This window comes from Hypomesus transpacificus, chromosome 1 (genome assembly GCF_021917145.1).
Source record: "Hypomesus transpacificus isolate Combined female chromosome 1, fHypTra1, whole genome shotgun sequence".
Taxonomy (NCBI): Eukaryota; Metazoa; Chordata; class Actinopteri; order Osmeriformes; family Osmeridae; genus Hypomesus; species Hypomesus transpacificus.
In genome coordinates this window covers 4,337,148-4,349,433 of record NC_061060.1, presented here as the reverse complement: position 1 = coordinate 4,349,433, position 12,286 = coordinate 4,337,148, and the positions used below count along the sequence as shown (strand labels likewise).

Genomic DNA, 12,286 nt, shown 5'->3' with positions numbered 1-12,286 from the left:
TGTGTTCTTCTCAGTAAATGGACCCTGAAACCCTGCTTTGTGGTTTCCTAACATCTCGGCTGAGAACGCCTGGCAGGGACAGGCAGCTCAGCTATGACAGAGGGCCTCGTTTGGTGAGTCGAAAGAAACCCTGTAGAACAGACATACACATTCAACTCGATTCACTCCCTGTTTTAGCTGAAGGCAGGGTCCCTGTCTTTATTAGTTACAAACTAAAAGGAATCAATTTAATTGCGCAGTACGTCTTTAGAATATCAATCGCAGTGGGTCTAAGACCTCCTGGGAAGCTGACAACACAAGTGTGTTTATGGTTTCCCCAGTGAGGGTGTGACCAGTGAGGACAGGGAGGAGTAGCGGAAAGCAGATGGAGGCTTGAAAACGGGCGTGTCCCAACCTGAAGCACGGTAGGACAGTTCAGGGGTCATCTGGAGTTCTTGCAGACGACTGCAGGGACAGAAAACACATAATGTCACATCCTGTGCCACAAATATCCCCTCTACAGTGCACTCTGGGGCGGGAAAACCTCTGCTCTGCTTTAGTGTGAACTATGCAAAATGTTTGGTCATATAGAAAAGCTCTTTTTAATGCTAATAGCCTTGATATAAACTTTCGTGCACACTATGGAGACACTTAAGACCTTCTATGCTTAATTGGCCCAGTGCAAAAAACTAAACAGCTAGGAGAGGATTTTCAGTTGAGTGACTCCCGTGTCCTGCAGTGACTACAAGGTGATAATAACTCCTTCTACTTGAATACAAAGGCAAGTGTCACCTGACAGTGGCCGAGCAAGCCGAGCGGTTGACCATGGTTTTCTGACTGGCTGATCGATAACAGACGGTGCCTAAACAGACAGCGGTGTTATGACATTTGGGGGGCTCCACTTAGATTACTTCAACATTCTAAAATGGTATACACTTACAGGGTACACACAAAACTAACTTTACACACTGTAATCAATATCACAACATATGCACTTTATAAACACCTAAAGCACTGGAGCTGGGATAGAGGACAACTGGAAGAGGGGGAGATGTGGAGGAAGGAGTGGAGGAAGGAGAGAGGAGAGCTAGAACTGAGATGTAGAGAGGAGGAGAAGTAGAACTGAGATAAGGAGAGGAAAAGGAGAGCTAGAACTGAGACGTGGTGGAAGAAGAGAGGTAGAACTGAGATGTAGAGTGGAGGAAGAGAGCTAGAACTGAGATGTGGAGAGGAGAGGTAGTGGAGTGTTAGAAGAGAAGTGGACCTGAGATCAGAGTAGAGGTTTATAGCTTGAGGTGGAGAGGAAGAGACCAGGAGGAGTGGTTACTGCAGCAGAACAGACATACCTATGTGTCCGTCCTGTGGTGGGCTGATCAATGACAACCTCGGAACACTCCCACATATCTCAGGCTATTCCATGAAAGGATAGGAACAGACACACAATCTATTAACACAAGCCAACAGGTCTTACAAATCTTTCAATGCAGGGCGTAAATGACTGTGTCCCCGTCATAACACAAAATGACAGCATGCTTGGTAAGTAAAGATCAACAGCACAGTAAACATACTTTCCTGAATAACAGACTCCTTGGATCAACCTCCATGTTTTCCACCCTGTGAAAAGTTCAATCGTAAAGTAACATAAATCCCATCTGACGCCAAACATAAGGAGTGAAAATAAGAACAAGAAATGAAGCCCATGTAGTCCTGGGAAGGCCTGTGGTTTACACTGTGTTGCCCCTCTCCCTCTCACCCCCCTTTCATTCCCTCTATCTTCTGTAGCAAAGGGGTGCTGTTCCTGCGGTCTGGGTCCCCGAGGATACAGAGAGAGAAGCACAGAGAACACACAACCAGACCTGGACCCACTTGGTGGATCTTTTCATTTAGTTGCTAAAACAGAGTCAATAGTGATAACTATTAACCTATTAACTAACCGAACCCTCTATAAAAAGACATTTTACCACCTCCCACCCAACATGTACAACGATCGAAAGTAGAAGACCATCAATAATGTATCCGATGTGCATGTAAGCTTGTGTCTGTACTCACAGGCTAGAAGTGGAGGACTGTCGAGACAGGGAGATGGGAGAGGAATATGGGATCTGTAGAACTACAAATGAAGGAAATGAACTGAACATGGTCAACAAATTAAAGGGAACCAGGGCCAAACCACAGTCACAACAATCAGACAGGGCGAGATTACCCGATTTTGAACCACATGGGTTGTGAGATCTCTGGTTCTTTGGCTTGGTGGAAAGGGGTACACTAAACAAGGACAAGAGATACATGATCAAAATCTGTCACATAAACGTGTCCATACTCACACTCCTCTATTTCAGTAACAGTTTTGCTTTTATTCATTATTTCAGGTCTCATTTAAGAGTGCTGCAAATACTGCTAAGAGTGCTGCAAATACTGCTAAGAGCGCCATCTAGTGAGAGTCTAGCAGTCTTGACTCTGGAAAGCCCATGAAGCACCTATTCTTGAAAAATATTTGTAATGTATACCTTTGATGTTGAAGAGTATTCTCCAGCTTAGCTATGTAGGCGCTCTGCTCTGCGAGCTTTCTGTAGAACATGAATGTTTCCATCAGTAAACGTTTGACAACCAGAGTGATTGAATGGGATGTAGAGTTTTTTTCCTACTTTGACATCTGTTGCATTTCTTGCTTTATTGTTAAAAGAACTTCTTCCAGTTTTTCATTCTAGACAGATGGAAAGAAAAATGTTTCAGATCGTTAGGATCATTAGTGATGAATCAACATAAAACACTGACAATCAGAGAAACAATTATGTAATGTATCATGCGTCATAATAAATTATGAAACCTTGCACTCAGCTAAATGATCATTACCCTCTGGTAGTAATGTGCCATTAGTCTCCTTTGATGCCTTGCCTGGAATAATAGCACCTAAAATGGCCCGAAAAAATATGAGGAATTAATAGATGGATTCATGACAAATAAAATGAATGGCTGACACAATTAACGATTTGATAGTTTCCTGTCTTTTTAAATGACTGTAGACGTTACCTTGCTAATTTCTGTAAAATGTTTGGTTGCCACAGAATTGATGTCAGAGAAGAGGGCCTTTACCTCTGTACTGCTCTGTAAAAAAAAAACATATCTCTTACTTTTATATCCATGTACTTTTAATATGATAGACACTAGAGCTATGCTGGAGAAGTCCAACCAGAACAGAGATATGTATATATTAGCTGTAAACACACCTTCTGAAGAAGAAAATGTATACTCACTTTGTCAGAAAGAGGACTAACTTGACATTTTGCTTTGCATATCAAGCATTCCCCTTGCTTGCCTAGAAACGAAAATAGTACAGAGTTCCCAAACTGTATTCAGTGTCAGGAAAACATATTTAACCAATCCTGAATTGTTGCACGTTTATTCGATTAAATTTGGTTCGGTCTTTTATGGGTCTCCAGTCACTGACTGTGATTTCAAAAGTGAAAGGGCCAAGGCATTTCATCCTAGAGAATGCTAAATGTTAATGTTATGATAATGGTTGCAGTGATACAAGATAAAAGTCTGAAATCATAAATAGCACGCCCTAGAGGCGCTCAATGTGGAAACAAGCATTCTTCATAAGTTTTTGTCTTATTGCTTTTGTGTCTTACCTCTTCCATGTATCACTGACAACAACCCATAAAATATCTGACCAGATTCAATGATAAATCGTACATCATTACTAAAAACAAAAACAAGTCAATACAATCATAGGAGGGAGAGGAGGGGCTTACAAGGACTTGGTTTCCAGTGCCTTAAAGAACATTGACCCAAGTACATCAGTAGATGGCCCTGTCTTCAGGTTTGCACAGTATGTTTATGAGTACTTTTGGAAGTTAACTGTTACACTACATATTTATTTACCTTTTTGAAAGCACACGTTGCATATGATGTGGCCACATGTTGTGACAGCTACTTTGCGGTCAGGACCAGGGGCTTCGAAGCAAGAATTACAGCAGATCCAGTGTGGCATCCTTGCTGACTCGGGTCACCTGGCCTGCACTGTCAAACGAAGTTGGCTAAATTGCTAGAGTTCTATAGCCTACATTACAAGTAATCTTATAGTTTCAACTGTTACAGATAGGCTAGCTTGTTAATTGGCACACACAAACACACTCAGAAAACACACAGCTAACAGTTGGCTTGTAGCTCAGGCATTACTAGCCAGATAGCTGGCTTGTTAGCCTACTAATTTAACGAACAGTTAGTGCTAGCTAACGAGCTGGTAGTCTAGTACAGTAGATTATCGGATCATTCGAGCTTTCTAGCTGAAGTAGATAAGAATGTATTATTTTGTAAAGAAACGTATTACATTATCTAGATTATGAATTACTTAATAGCACGTCTTTATCTTGGATTCTAGTTGCACATGCCACACGCTGCCTGAAATTTAGATTTTCTATCCCATCGGTGCTTGCGATCCTAAACAGATCATGAAGTTACGTTATGATTGGCTGCTCTCATACAAGTCACGAATTGTTACTTCTACATTGTTTTATTTAGTTTTTCTTTATAAGCTATTAAAAGACAAATTATTCTTGGGTGGCATTGGATCAAATGTTTTCTAAATACATGCACAAACACTGAGATAATAATGTGTTTACATTCTTTTTTATTAAACAGTTAGGCTATCTAAAGCAAGTTGAAGACAATTTAGTTATTTTATATTACCCCTCAGGTAATACCATTACATTGTACACTCTGATATCGGCGAATCAAGCTTCTCAGACCAGCTTTTTTTCAATGAAGAAGTTCTTCAGTCTTTTCATTTGCCAAATGCCGACTGACAGCAGAATGGAGGTCTGCACCACAGCCCACCAGAGAACCTTCCCATTTGTCTCCTCGCTGATCTGGCGGAAAGTCTCCTCCCGCTCCTTTGGATGGAAAAGAACAGAGGTGAGTCGCTGACTTTCGCCATCAATTTAGACACTCTCAAACACACTGGATGTGTTCGAGACCTTACCCTCTGGAAGTTCTGCTGCCTGCTTATGTACTGTATCTGGTCTATCAGGTGACTCAGACTGTTCTCCATGGTTTGGACTGTGTCTTTGGCCTTCTCAGCATTGGGGTCTATTGAATGCTCACCCATATGAATGTCTAGATGGATTTTCTAACATAGGGAGAAAAGCATTAGAGTCTATTTTTAGCATGTTGGTTTATTCAAAGTGTTAGGGTGGGTGTTGCGGTACTTTAATTGTATTTAATTTTGTATTTAATTTAATAAAAATGTTGATTGGTGTAGACTTTTGGGTCTTGTGTGTTCCCAAGTGTGTAAATAGAGGCATTTCTCACCAATCTTTCAGCAGCAAAGACTGAAAACCTTGTTGAGTTGGTTTGCATGCACAGAAAATGTGACCCAGAGGCATGGGAAGTAAAAGTGAACTTTCCATGCCTGCCATATCTTTTAGACATTAACACCTGTTACAAGGAGAGAAGGTATTTCAATTCGAAGTGTATAGAAGCCAATTGAAGAGCCAGGATAAACAGTACAAAGCCTTCGTAATATACATCCAAAATACACAGGTGAAGCTAAATGCACCTCGTGGTTTGGATCGCTCACAGAAACAGTCAAGCCTAGGTGTGGGGAGTTTGAGTTTCCATTTTTGTGGTCCCAAGGCTCCAATAGAAAATAGCCTGAGTAGACAACACAGAAAGGCTACATGAGGCCACAAACCACAAATCAAGAACAGATTCGATTTAAATATAAAACATTCGCCATGTTAACATGTTAATTGGGTTAACGTTCGGGTGAAATGGGAATAGCACGGAATGTAAATACCTCAGAATCAGACTACATTGTATTCATGATGTCTTGAATCTCACCAGTGACGAGGGTATCCTCAGGGATCTCTTCAATTATGCATTTCTTCTCCTGCTCTCCCAAGTCGAAGTACATAGCAGCCGTGAGCACCAGGTAACACTGTGCCACTACACCAACCCACCTGATATCCATCCTGAAATGATCAACTGTATATTATTGTGGCCCACCTCGTGTACATACCCTGTCTTACAGCCAGCCTTGGTGCAGCTGCACAATGGTTCAGGTAGTGTGAGAGGTGTGAGAATCTCACAGCTGCTTGTGTTGAAATGCTGTGATTGGTCAGCCAATGATAACACTGGACCTGGCCTCTGTAAAAATATGGGCAAACTGAACTAATAGTTGACTTATTTCTTAAAGTCACGCTTAGTGTGTTCCGTATTTTCAAATAGCATCGTCATAGCCATCCCTTAAACCACAAAAACTCTTTCTCCATGTCCTGTTTCTTCAATAATGTATTTTTCTGATTTAAAATAAGACAAATCTACCAGAAAAAAATACAAACTATATGCTCAGAGTATGTGGCTATTCTGTCAACATTAAAGTTACCAGTCTTCACCAGGTGTGCATCAGGGCATGTCAGGTAAGATACAGTATGAAAGCTTAAGTGGTGTCAGAAAAAAATTACTTCTGTTTAACAATTGTAGTGCAGTTCCTTCAATATACACTGTTAGTGACATAACAATAAACAAAAACAGATCATACAACAATGGATCAGTTTAGTGTGAAAGCAATTGCTGGAATTGGTCATTTATTCAACATTGAATGGACATTCATACAAAACCCAAGGAAAATTGGCAACTATATTTAGGGAAACATTTTGTTCAGCTTTACTGTTTCACTCAGGTTTTAAAAATATCTCGCGTAAAATAAAAAATTCTGTTTAGCCCAGTTTACTGTACATTACAGGTCCAAAACCTGTGAATAAATATATTCTTTTTATTAAGAGATGATCAATCCACAACAATGCACACTTTACATTTAGAGCACTTCATAGGTTTGACAGAACTTAAAGGAAACTGAATTTAAGTGCATCTCTAGTTTCCACTCTATTTAAAAAAGGTAAACCACTAAAGGACCTTGAATTTTCTGTCCAGTTCAATATTTGTTTGACCTCAATGTACACAAGGTTTTCAACTCTGGCTTTTATGTGCGAAGAAATCGGCCATTCTGTTCAATTGAACAATTTATGTGACTGAGTTTTTTTGCTTTATGTGTAGTGGTAACCTCATGTAACCTGGTGAGAATGTTTCCGTTCAAAGGCTTTACCTTCCTACCTATCCCTTTTGGGATTTAAAATAATTTATTTGGCCTTTAAGTTCAACGATGAAAGAAAAAAGTAGAACCACTATTACATACCATGACCATTATCAATCTTTTCAAATGTTCAGGAGTATATAAAACACAATGCAGAGCAAGGGGCTGATTAGGGACTTGAGTCTTCTCTGACATCACACTGCAGATGACCTGTCTACTGTATCGAGTTGGCTCAGAGTTTATGAGGCCCAGCAGAAACTGGTCCAGCAGTTGTTTTCTACACTTTGGACTTCTTAAGAGGGCGTCTTTTGGAGTGTTTTGGTCTGGGTCTCCGCTGACCCCTGCCCAGTCATAAGCAGTTGTCAGGGGTGCACTTTCTCTCCTCCTCCAGAGGGGGGCAGACTGCTCCACTGTTGGCCGGGTGCATGTGAATGTAACGTGTCCTGTGCCTTGTGCCTGATTCTCCACACTCACCCTTACACAGGCCCCAGAGAGACCACACCGACACCTCGCAGTCTAAAGGGGTATCTGAAGAGAGGATGCACACCTGTTAGCAATTACACCAACATCTAACAGTGACATCTAAAATACCAAGCAAAATATACAGATATTCTATCTTACAGTCTGAATTCAAAATAGTTAGATTTATTTATTGTCCACCTACACACAAAACAACATAATAATTGCATAGCATGCATTACTTAAGTATTACTTTTATGTATCATGTGTATATGTGCACGTGCAATTAAATAATTCATTTGTGGATCAGGTAGTTTAACAACTCTCCACACTCCCACCACAAACAAGTAATGCTAATGTGTGGACTGAAATCAAATCTTCCTTTTCGAGACTGTCTTGCATGTACAGCAGATTTCCATTAGCCTTCTTTCATAGATTACATTTTTTTTGTACTGTAAAATAGTTATGGACACATTTATTGTGTAATTTTTATGAAGCCAAAAAGCTTGGCCAGACATTTCTGTCTCAAGTAGTCTTTTTTTTTACACTTTATTGAATAATAGAATTATTGCAACGCAGCATTCATGTTCTCATTTAGCGTTCCAAGCCATTGCCTACTTAAGACATTAGTCAAAAAGATACCACAGACATTGAGAAGAGAATTTTAGGAGAAAAAAAGCATAAGGAGGTAACATGGAAATAACAGCAAAGCAGGACAACATTCACTTCTATTACAAGCATTCCCTGAGCTGAGGAGGAAACCTTGAGCTGTCTCCGGCCAACTTTCTTTTGTTTGTTGTCTGGTTACCATGGTCACAGAAGTCAAACTCAGACCAACCTTGAGATTATTGCAAGGTTTTCCTGACCCATTTCTGGTTTTGTTCCAGCTTTTTTATCAGTTCAAATGCCAAAATTATTGCAAAAAGATAGTTTTTCTAACTGATCACAAAGTTATATAAATGTTCATGTCTAGATGAAAATAATGACGGGGATTTATTTTTTTGGTTTAGATGTTTCTTAACAAAAATACATTTTAAAAAATTGCAGTAAGTTTATGGTGTTGTATGGATAAGGATGTTCTTCTATTTATGTCAAAGGTCTAGCTTCACTTTTGTGTATCAGAGAATACACAAAAGGGAGTCAGATGGCTGAGCGGTGAGGAGTCGGGCTAGTAATCAGAAGGTTGCCGGATCGATTCCCCGCAGTGCCACATGATGTTGTGTCCTTGGGCAAGGCACTTAACCCTACTTGCCTCGGGGGGAATGTCCCTGTACTTACTGTAAGTCGCTCTGGATAAGAGCGTCTGCTAAATGTAAATGTATTACTTCCTCCCTACCTACCCTCTCTGGCATTAAATCCCTGGTCATCCAAGTCGTACCGCCTCTCATGAACACTGCTTTAGCCGTCAACGTCTCCGAAAACCTTTTTGGTAGTCGGTAAGTACAGTGAGGAGTGAGCTCAACCAATTTAACTCAGATACACTTACTTATGAGGACATCTTCTATCTCGTTGCCAGTTGGTATCTGGTTTGATTGGGTTGGTTCCATGGGAAGGGTAAAGATCTGGTTCGTGTTGATCTTGGTGAGGGTAACTTTGCCGATGGGGGGTAGATGCTTTAAACGGGGGTAGTAAAAGGAACTGGCTGGGTGACTCGGAAAAGATGATGTGATCTGAGGAAAGAGAAACCAAATGTCAGTGTATATGCAGGTCAGAGACTACAGTAACCATGTGCACAGTAATCCTAAAGAAACATGTAATCTTTAATCCTTACGCTTCTAAACTTTATCTAGACAGGCTAGCACAGTCATGTTGTGTGCAGGAGGATATAGGTCATCTTTTTCAAAACTGGAAACAAGAATGGGAGATGTAGTCGGTGAGACGGCTGAACAGCAAGTAGGATTTTTAAGGAGAAATTCAATCTTCCATGGGGAGGAAGAATTGGCAGCCAGGTCGGTCTGTAGAACCAATACTTGATACTTCTGCATCTACGTACCTGTGTGACTTTGTCCTGAGGGATGGTCTCAAAGTTTGGGGAGGAGAAGGTGAAGCCACTATCTGTTCCTGCATCATAGGGGTACAGGTCTGTCGTGATGTTGTTTTTCCATTTTGTGCCTTCACACAGATTTAGACTGTCCACTCCCACAAACCAATCTGGACTGGGAACAATCCGCACGATGAAGGACAGCTGGTGAGTGATGAAGATTGGAGCAAAAAGGGAAAAGAAAATTGTGTTACTGCCAATACCCATATCAATACCCCATCAATAAACCACTTGGGTACGTAAAAAAAAAATGGCTCAGGATACAATGATGAAACATCTATCTGTGAAACCCTGGAAAATACTTTTACTTCTTGTGTAAGATGGGGACACTGAAGATAGATTCATTCTTCTCCAGTGGGATGCGTTCCCAAATATTCCTTTGATTTGTTTCTTGTTTCTTACAGTTGAAAAAATGTCAAGTGCTTAGACTTACAAAAGAGTGGCGAGCGAAGACCTCAAATTCAGAGGTCATCTGGCCGGTTCCTTCATCCATGGCAGGAGCCGAGAACACCCCATAGACACTCTGTATGCGCTCTCCGGCTGCCTCCACCTCCTTCATCAGGGTCCAGGCCTCGCCCTTCTCTGTGAACTCCCTCACCCCGTTGCTGGCAAACTCGTTCCTTTGCCAGATATGATAGTCAGAGCTGTGGGTCACCCCTGGCAGGAGACATGATTCAAAATATATCATATTTGAATGCTTGAAATCAAGGTCATCGGTTTTGTTTCTAGGGCTGGGAGAGTCTTATTTTTACCCCAGAGAAAGAGCTTGGCTCATTTTTACAGACTCCTTAGTTTCTTTAACATTAAGAGTCGTGCATCTGCATACAATTAACGTCTGTAGATGTATTTTAGCCTGGCAATTTTACCACCAATTACTGTCAGTTCTACACTTGTACACCCACCAATGAGAGGGGACCACTGGGCTGGGGGGCGGTAGAGGGGGTATTGCTTGGGGAAAGCCATTTGGCTCCACTTCCCAGTGAACGTTAGTCTGTACTTGGTAGTTGCAGAGGCCGTGCATCCAGACTCAGCAGGGTTGGGCATGGGCATGGGCAGGGCAAGTCCCAGTAGAGTCAGGGTCAAGGTGGTGAGCTGGTGGGGCAGGCTGGTGGGGCAAAAGATGTTCTTCCCTTTCTCCATGCTTTTTAGAGAATGAGAGAGGATGAGAAAGAAAGAGGGATAAATAAGGAGGGAGGAATGAAAGGACACAATATGCATGTCTGTGCAAGTAGCCACGCTTTTCTGTCTGTAGCTGCAGTTCAATATTTAACTCTTCAACCTTGAACTGGTCCCTTTACTCATCCCTAACATGCGTATCCATGTGTCGTGTCAGATCAGGCATGATCTACAGCTTCAACCTTGTTTCTGCTCTTGTAATAAATAGGGGTTAGTACAGTATGTGAGTGGAGGGAGAAGTTGGACGTGTTAGTTCAACACTCAGTGGGTTGTATGACTCACAGGGAAAGAATTCCCCCCTAAAACATTTTCCACAATATGAAGGAGTCCTGTGCTTCAGTTCAAAAAAGACAGACTGACATGGAAATGCTAAATACAATCAAAATGTAGTGTCTCAGTCTCCCCAGATCAAGTTCATGGTTTTTCAGCCAAATCAACTACTCATCCTACACAATATGTGCCCTTCTCAAAAGAGGTTGGCAAAGGAAAAATGTCAAAACTGGCTGTTGATTACATTGAAGTTTTTTTTAAATTGTAGGAAGAGATACAAATGACAGCTACATGGTAAACTGTGTGAAGGTTAATCTGATCTCATGCACTTTCCATGCATGCCTTTTAGACCTTTCACAACACTGTACAAATGTGAATGAAGATTAAGAATGAAAGCTACTTACTTTTTGCAGTTGGGAGATGAGAGTTGGCAGAAAGGATGGGGAGAAACAGAGGAGTGGTGTTGGAGAGGAGAAGATGAGTGCAGAAGACACCACCTGTGTCCGGGGCCGTTTGGAGAAGTGACTGCGAGACCTGAGCCGGCTTCTCTGCTATTTATGCCTTCTAGAGGAATCCCTCTCCTCTCACCCCCCTCACATCTCTCACCCCCAGGGACACCCCTCCTCAGACATGCTCCACATTAGCACTTCTGTCTCCAGTCTCTTTCTCTTCTCAACCATCTTTCCCCCGCCCTCCAGAAACTGAATTTCACCTTACCTTGCAAGTTCACTTAGCTCATAGTTTAGAAACATTGTGTGGTTTCTCTAAATGTCTATTCTGCAGTCTCTTTCCTTTTTTACTTTCGTAAAGAGGGGTTGGGGGGGTTGGTGGCTTGGCGATGGGTAAGGTGGGGTAATCTACTTTGTACTTCTGCATCTTTCAGTTCTGCCACTGAATACAACACTGCATAAACACACACACACGCTCACAAATACCTACATAATTAACCCACACAATCAACAAACACACAAACGTTGGCTTTCAAGCCTACAAGCACAGCTTTTCCACCACTGAGGGTTAATATAATGACTTCCACATGCTCAAGTTTTCGGTTGCCCCATCGCTCAGCCCACACCCTGGCGCCTCTCCTCACCTCTTACTCTGTGCATTTTCTGTTGAGATTCTATTATTTACATTCTAGAATTGTTATTGTGGCATGGGCATGCATACAAAATACTGAATCTCAAGATGGCAATTTCTGAAAGGAATTCAATTCAACTAAAAGGGTGTTCTAATTATGAGCAGGAAGTACAGTACTGAACAGG

General features: G+C 41.5%; 3 protein-coding genes across 3 annotated transcripts; all 3 read right to left on the bottom strand.

Moving 5' to 3' along the window:
- Positions 1-305: 305 nt before the first annotated feature.
- On the bottom strand, positions 306-3,973 carry LOC124470515 (probable E3 SUMO-protein ligase RNF212). Its single transcript, XM_047024436.1, has 12 exons — positions 3,865-3,973; positions 3,234-3,295; positions 3,010-3,084; positions 2,833-2,889; positions 2,625-2,683; positions 2,487-2,546; positions 2,183-2,244; positions 2,029-2,089; positions 1,548-1,593; positions 1,326-1,389; positions 772-841; positions 306-444 (listed from the first exon to the last, which is right to left on the bottom strand). The coding sequence occupies exons 1-12, from the start codon at positions 3,971-3,973 to the stop codon at positions 306-308; spliced, it is 864 nt and encodes a 287-aa protein (XP_046880392.1).
- Positions 3,974-4,593: 620 nt separating this feature from the next.
- si:ch211-255i20.3 (transmembrane emp24 domain-containing protein 11) lies at positions 4,594-6,015 on the bottom strand. The gene is made up of 5 exons (XM_047024344.1): positions 5,824-6,015; positions 5,540-5,634; positions 5,293-5,418; positions 4,964-5,110; positions 4,594-4,874 (listed from the first exon to the last, which is right to left on the bottom strand). Exons 1-5 carry the CDS (start codon positions 5,951-5,953, stop codon positions 4,725-4,727), a joined length of 648 nt encoding a protein of 215 aa, XP_046880300.1. The 5' UTR covers positions 5,954-6,015; the 3' UTR covers positions 4,594-4,724.
- A 506-nt stretch (positions 6,016-6,521) lies between these two features.
- On the bottom strand, positions 6,522-11,710 carry spon2b (spondin 2b, extracellular matrix protein). Its single transcript, XM_047021342.1, has 6 exons — positions 11,426-11,710; positions 10,478-10,716; positions 10,009-10,232; positions 9,528-9,719; positions 9,021-9,204; positions 6,522-7,603 (listed from the first exon to the last, which is right to left on the bottom strand). Exons 2-6 carry the CDS (start codon positions 10,713-10,715, stop codon positions 7,425-7,427), a joined length of 1,017 nt encoding a protein of 338 aa, XP_046877298.1. The 5' UTR covers position 10,716; positions 11,426-11,710; the 3' UTR covers positions 6,522-7,424.
- Positions 11,711-12,286: the final 576 nt, after the last annotated feature.

Coding starts and splice junctions, on each gene's coding strand:
- LOC124470515 (XM_047024436.1), bottom strand. CDS start 3,973: ATGCCACACTGGATCTGCTGTAATTCTTGCTTCGAAGCCCCTGGTCCT. Junction 2,890..3,009: donor ATTTTACAGAAATTAGCAAG/GTAACGTCTACA, acceptor GGGCCATTTTAG/GTGCTATTATTCCAGGCAAG. Junction 2,245..2,486: donor AATACTCTTCAACATCAAAG/GTATACATTACA, acceptor GTCCTTGTTTAG/TGTACCCCTTTCCACCAAGC.
- si:ch211-255i20.3 (XM_047024344.1), bottom strand. CDS start 5,953: ATGGATATCAGGTGGGTTGGTGTAGTGGCACAGTGTTACCTGGTGCTC. Junction 5,111..5,292: donor TCTTTGCTGCTGAAAGATTG/GTGAGAAATGCC, acceptor TCCCTATGTTAG/AAAATCCATCTAGACATTCA. Junction 4,875..4,963: donor GGCAGCAGAACTTCCAGAGG/GTAAGGTCTCGA, acceptor TTCCATCCAAAG/GAGCGGGAGGAGACTTTCCG.
- spon2b (XM_047021342.1), bottom strand. CDS start 10,715: ATGGAGAAAGGGAAGAACATCTTTTGCCCCACCAGCCTGCCCCACCAG. Junction 9,205..9,527: donor CTCAGGACAAAGTCACACAG/GTACGTAGATGC, acceptor CTCTTTCCTCAG/ATCACATCATCTTTTCCGAG. Junction 7,604..9,020: donor GATAGAAGATGTCCTCATAA/GTAAGTGTATCT, acceptor TCCTCTCTTCAG/ATACCCCTTTAGACTGCGAG.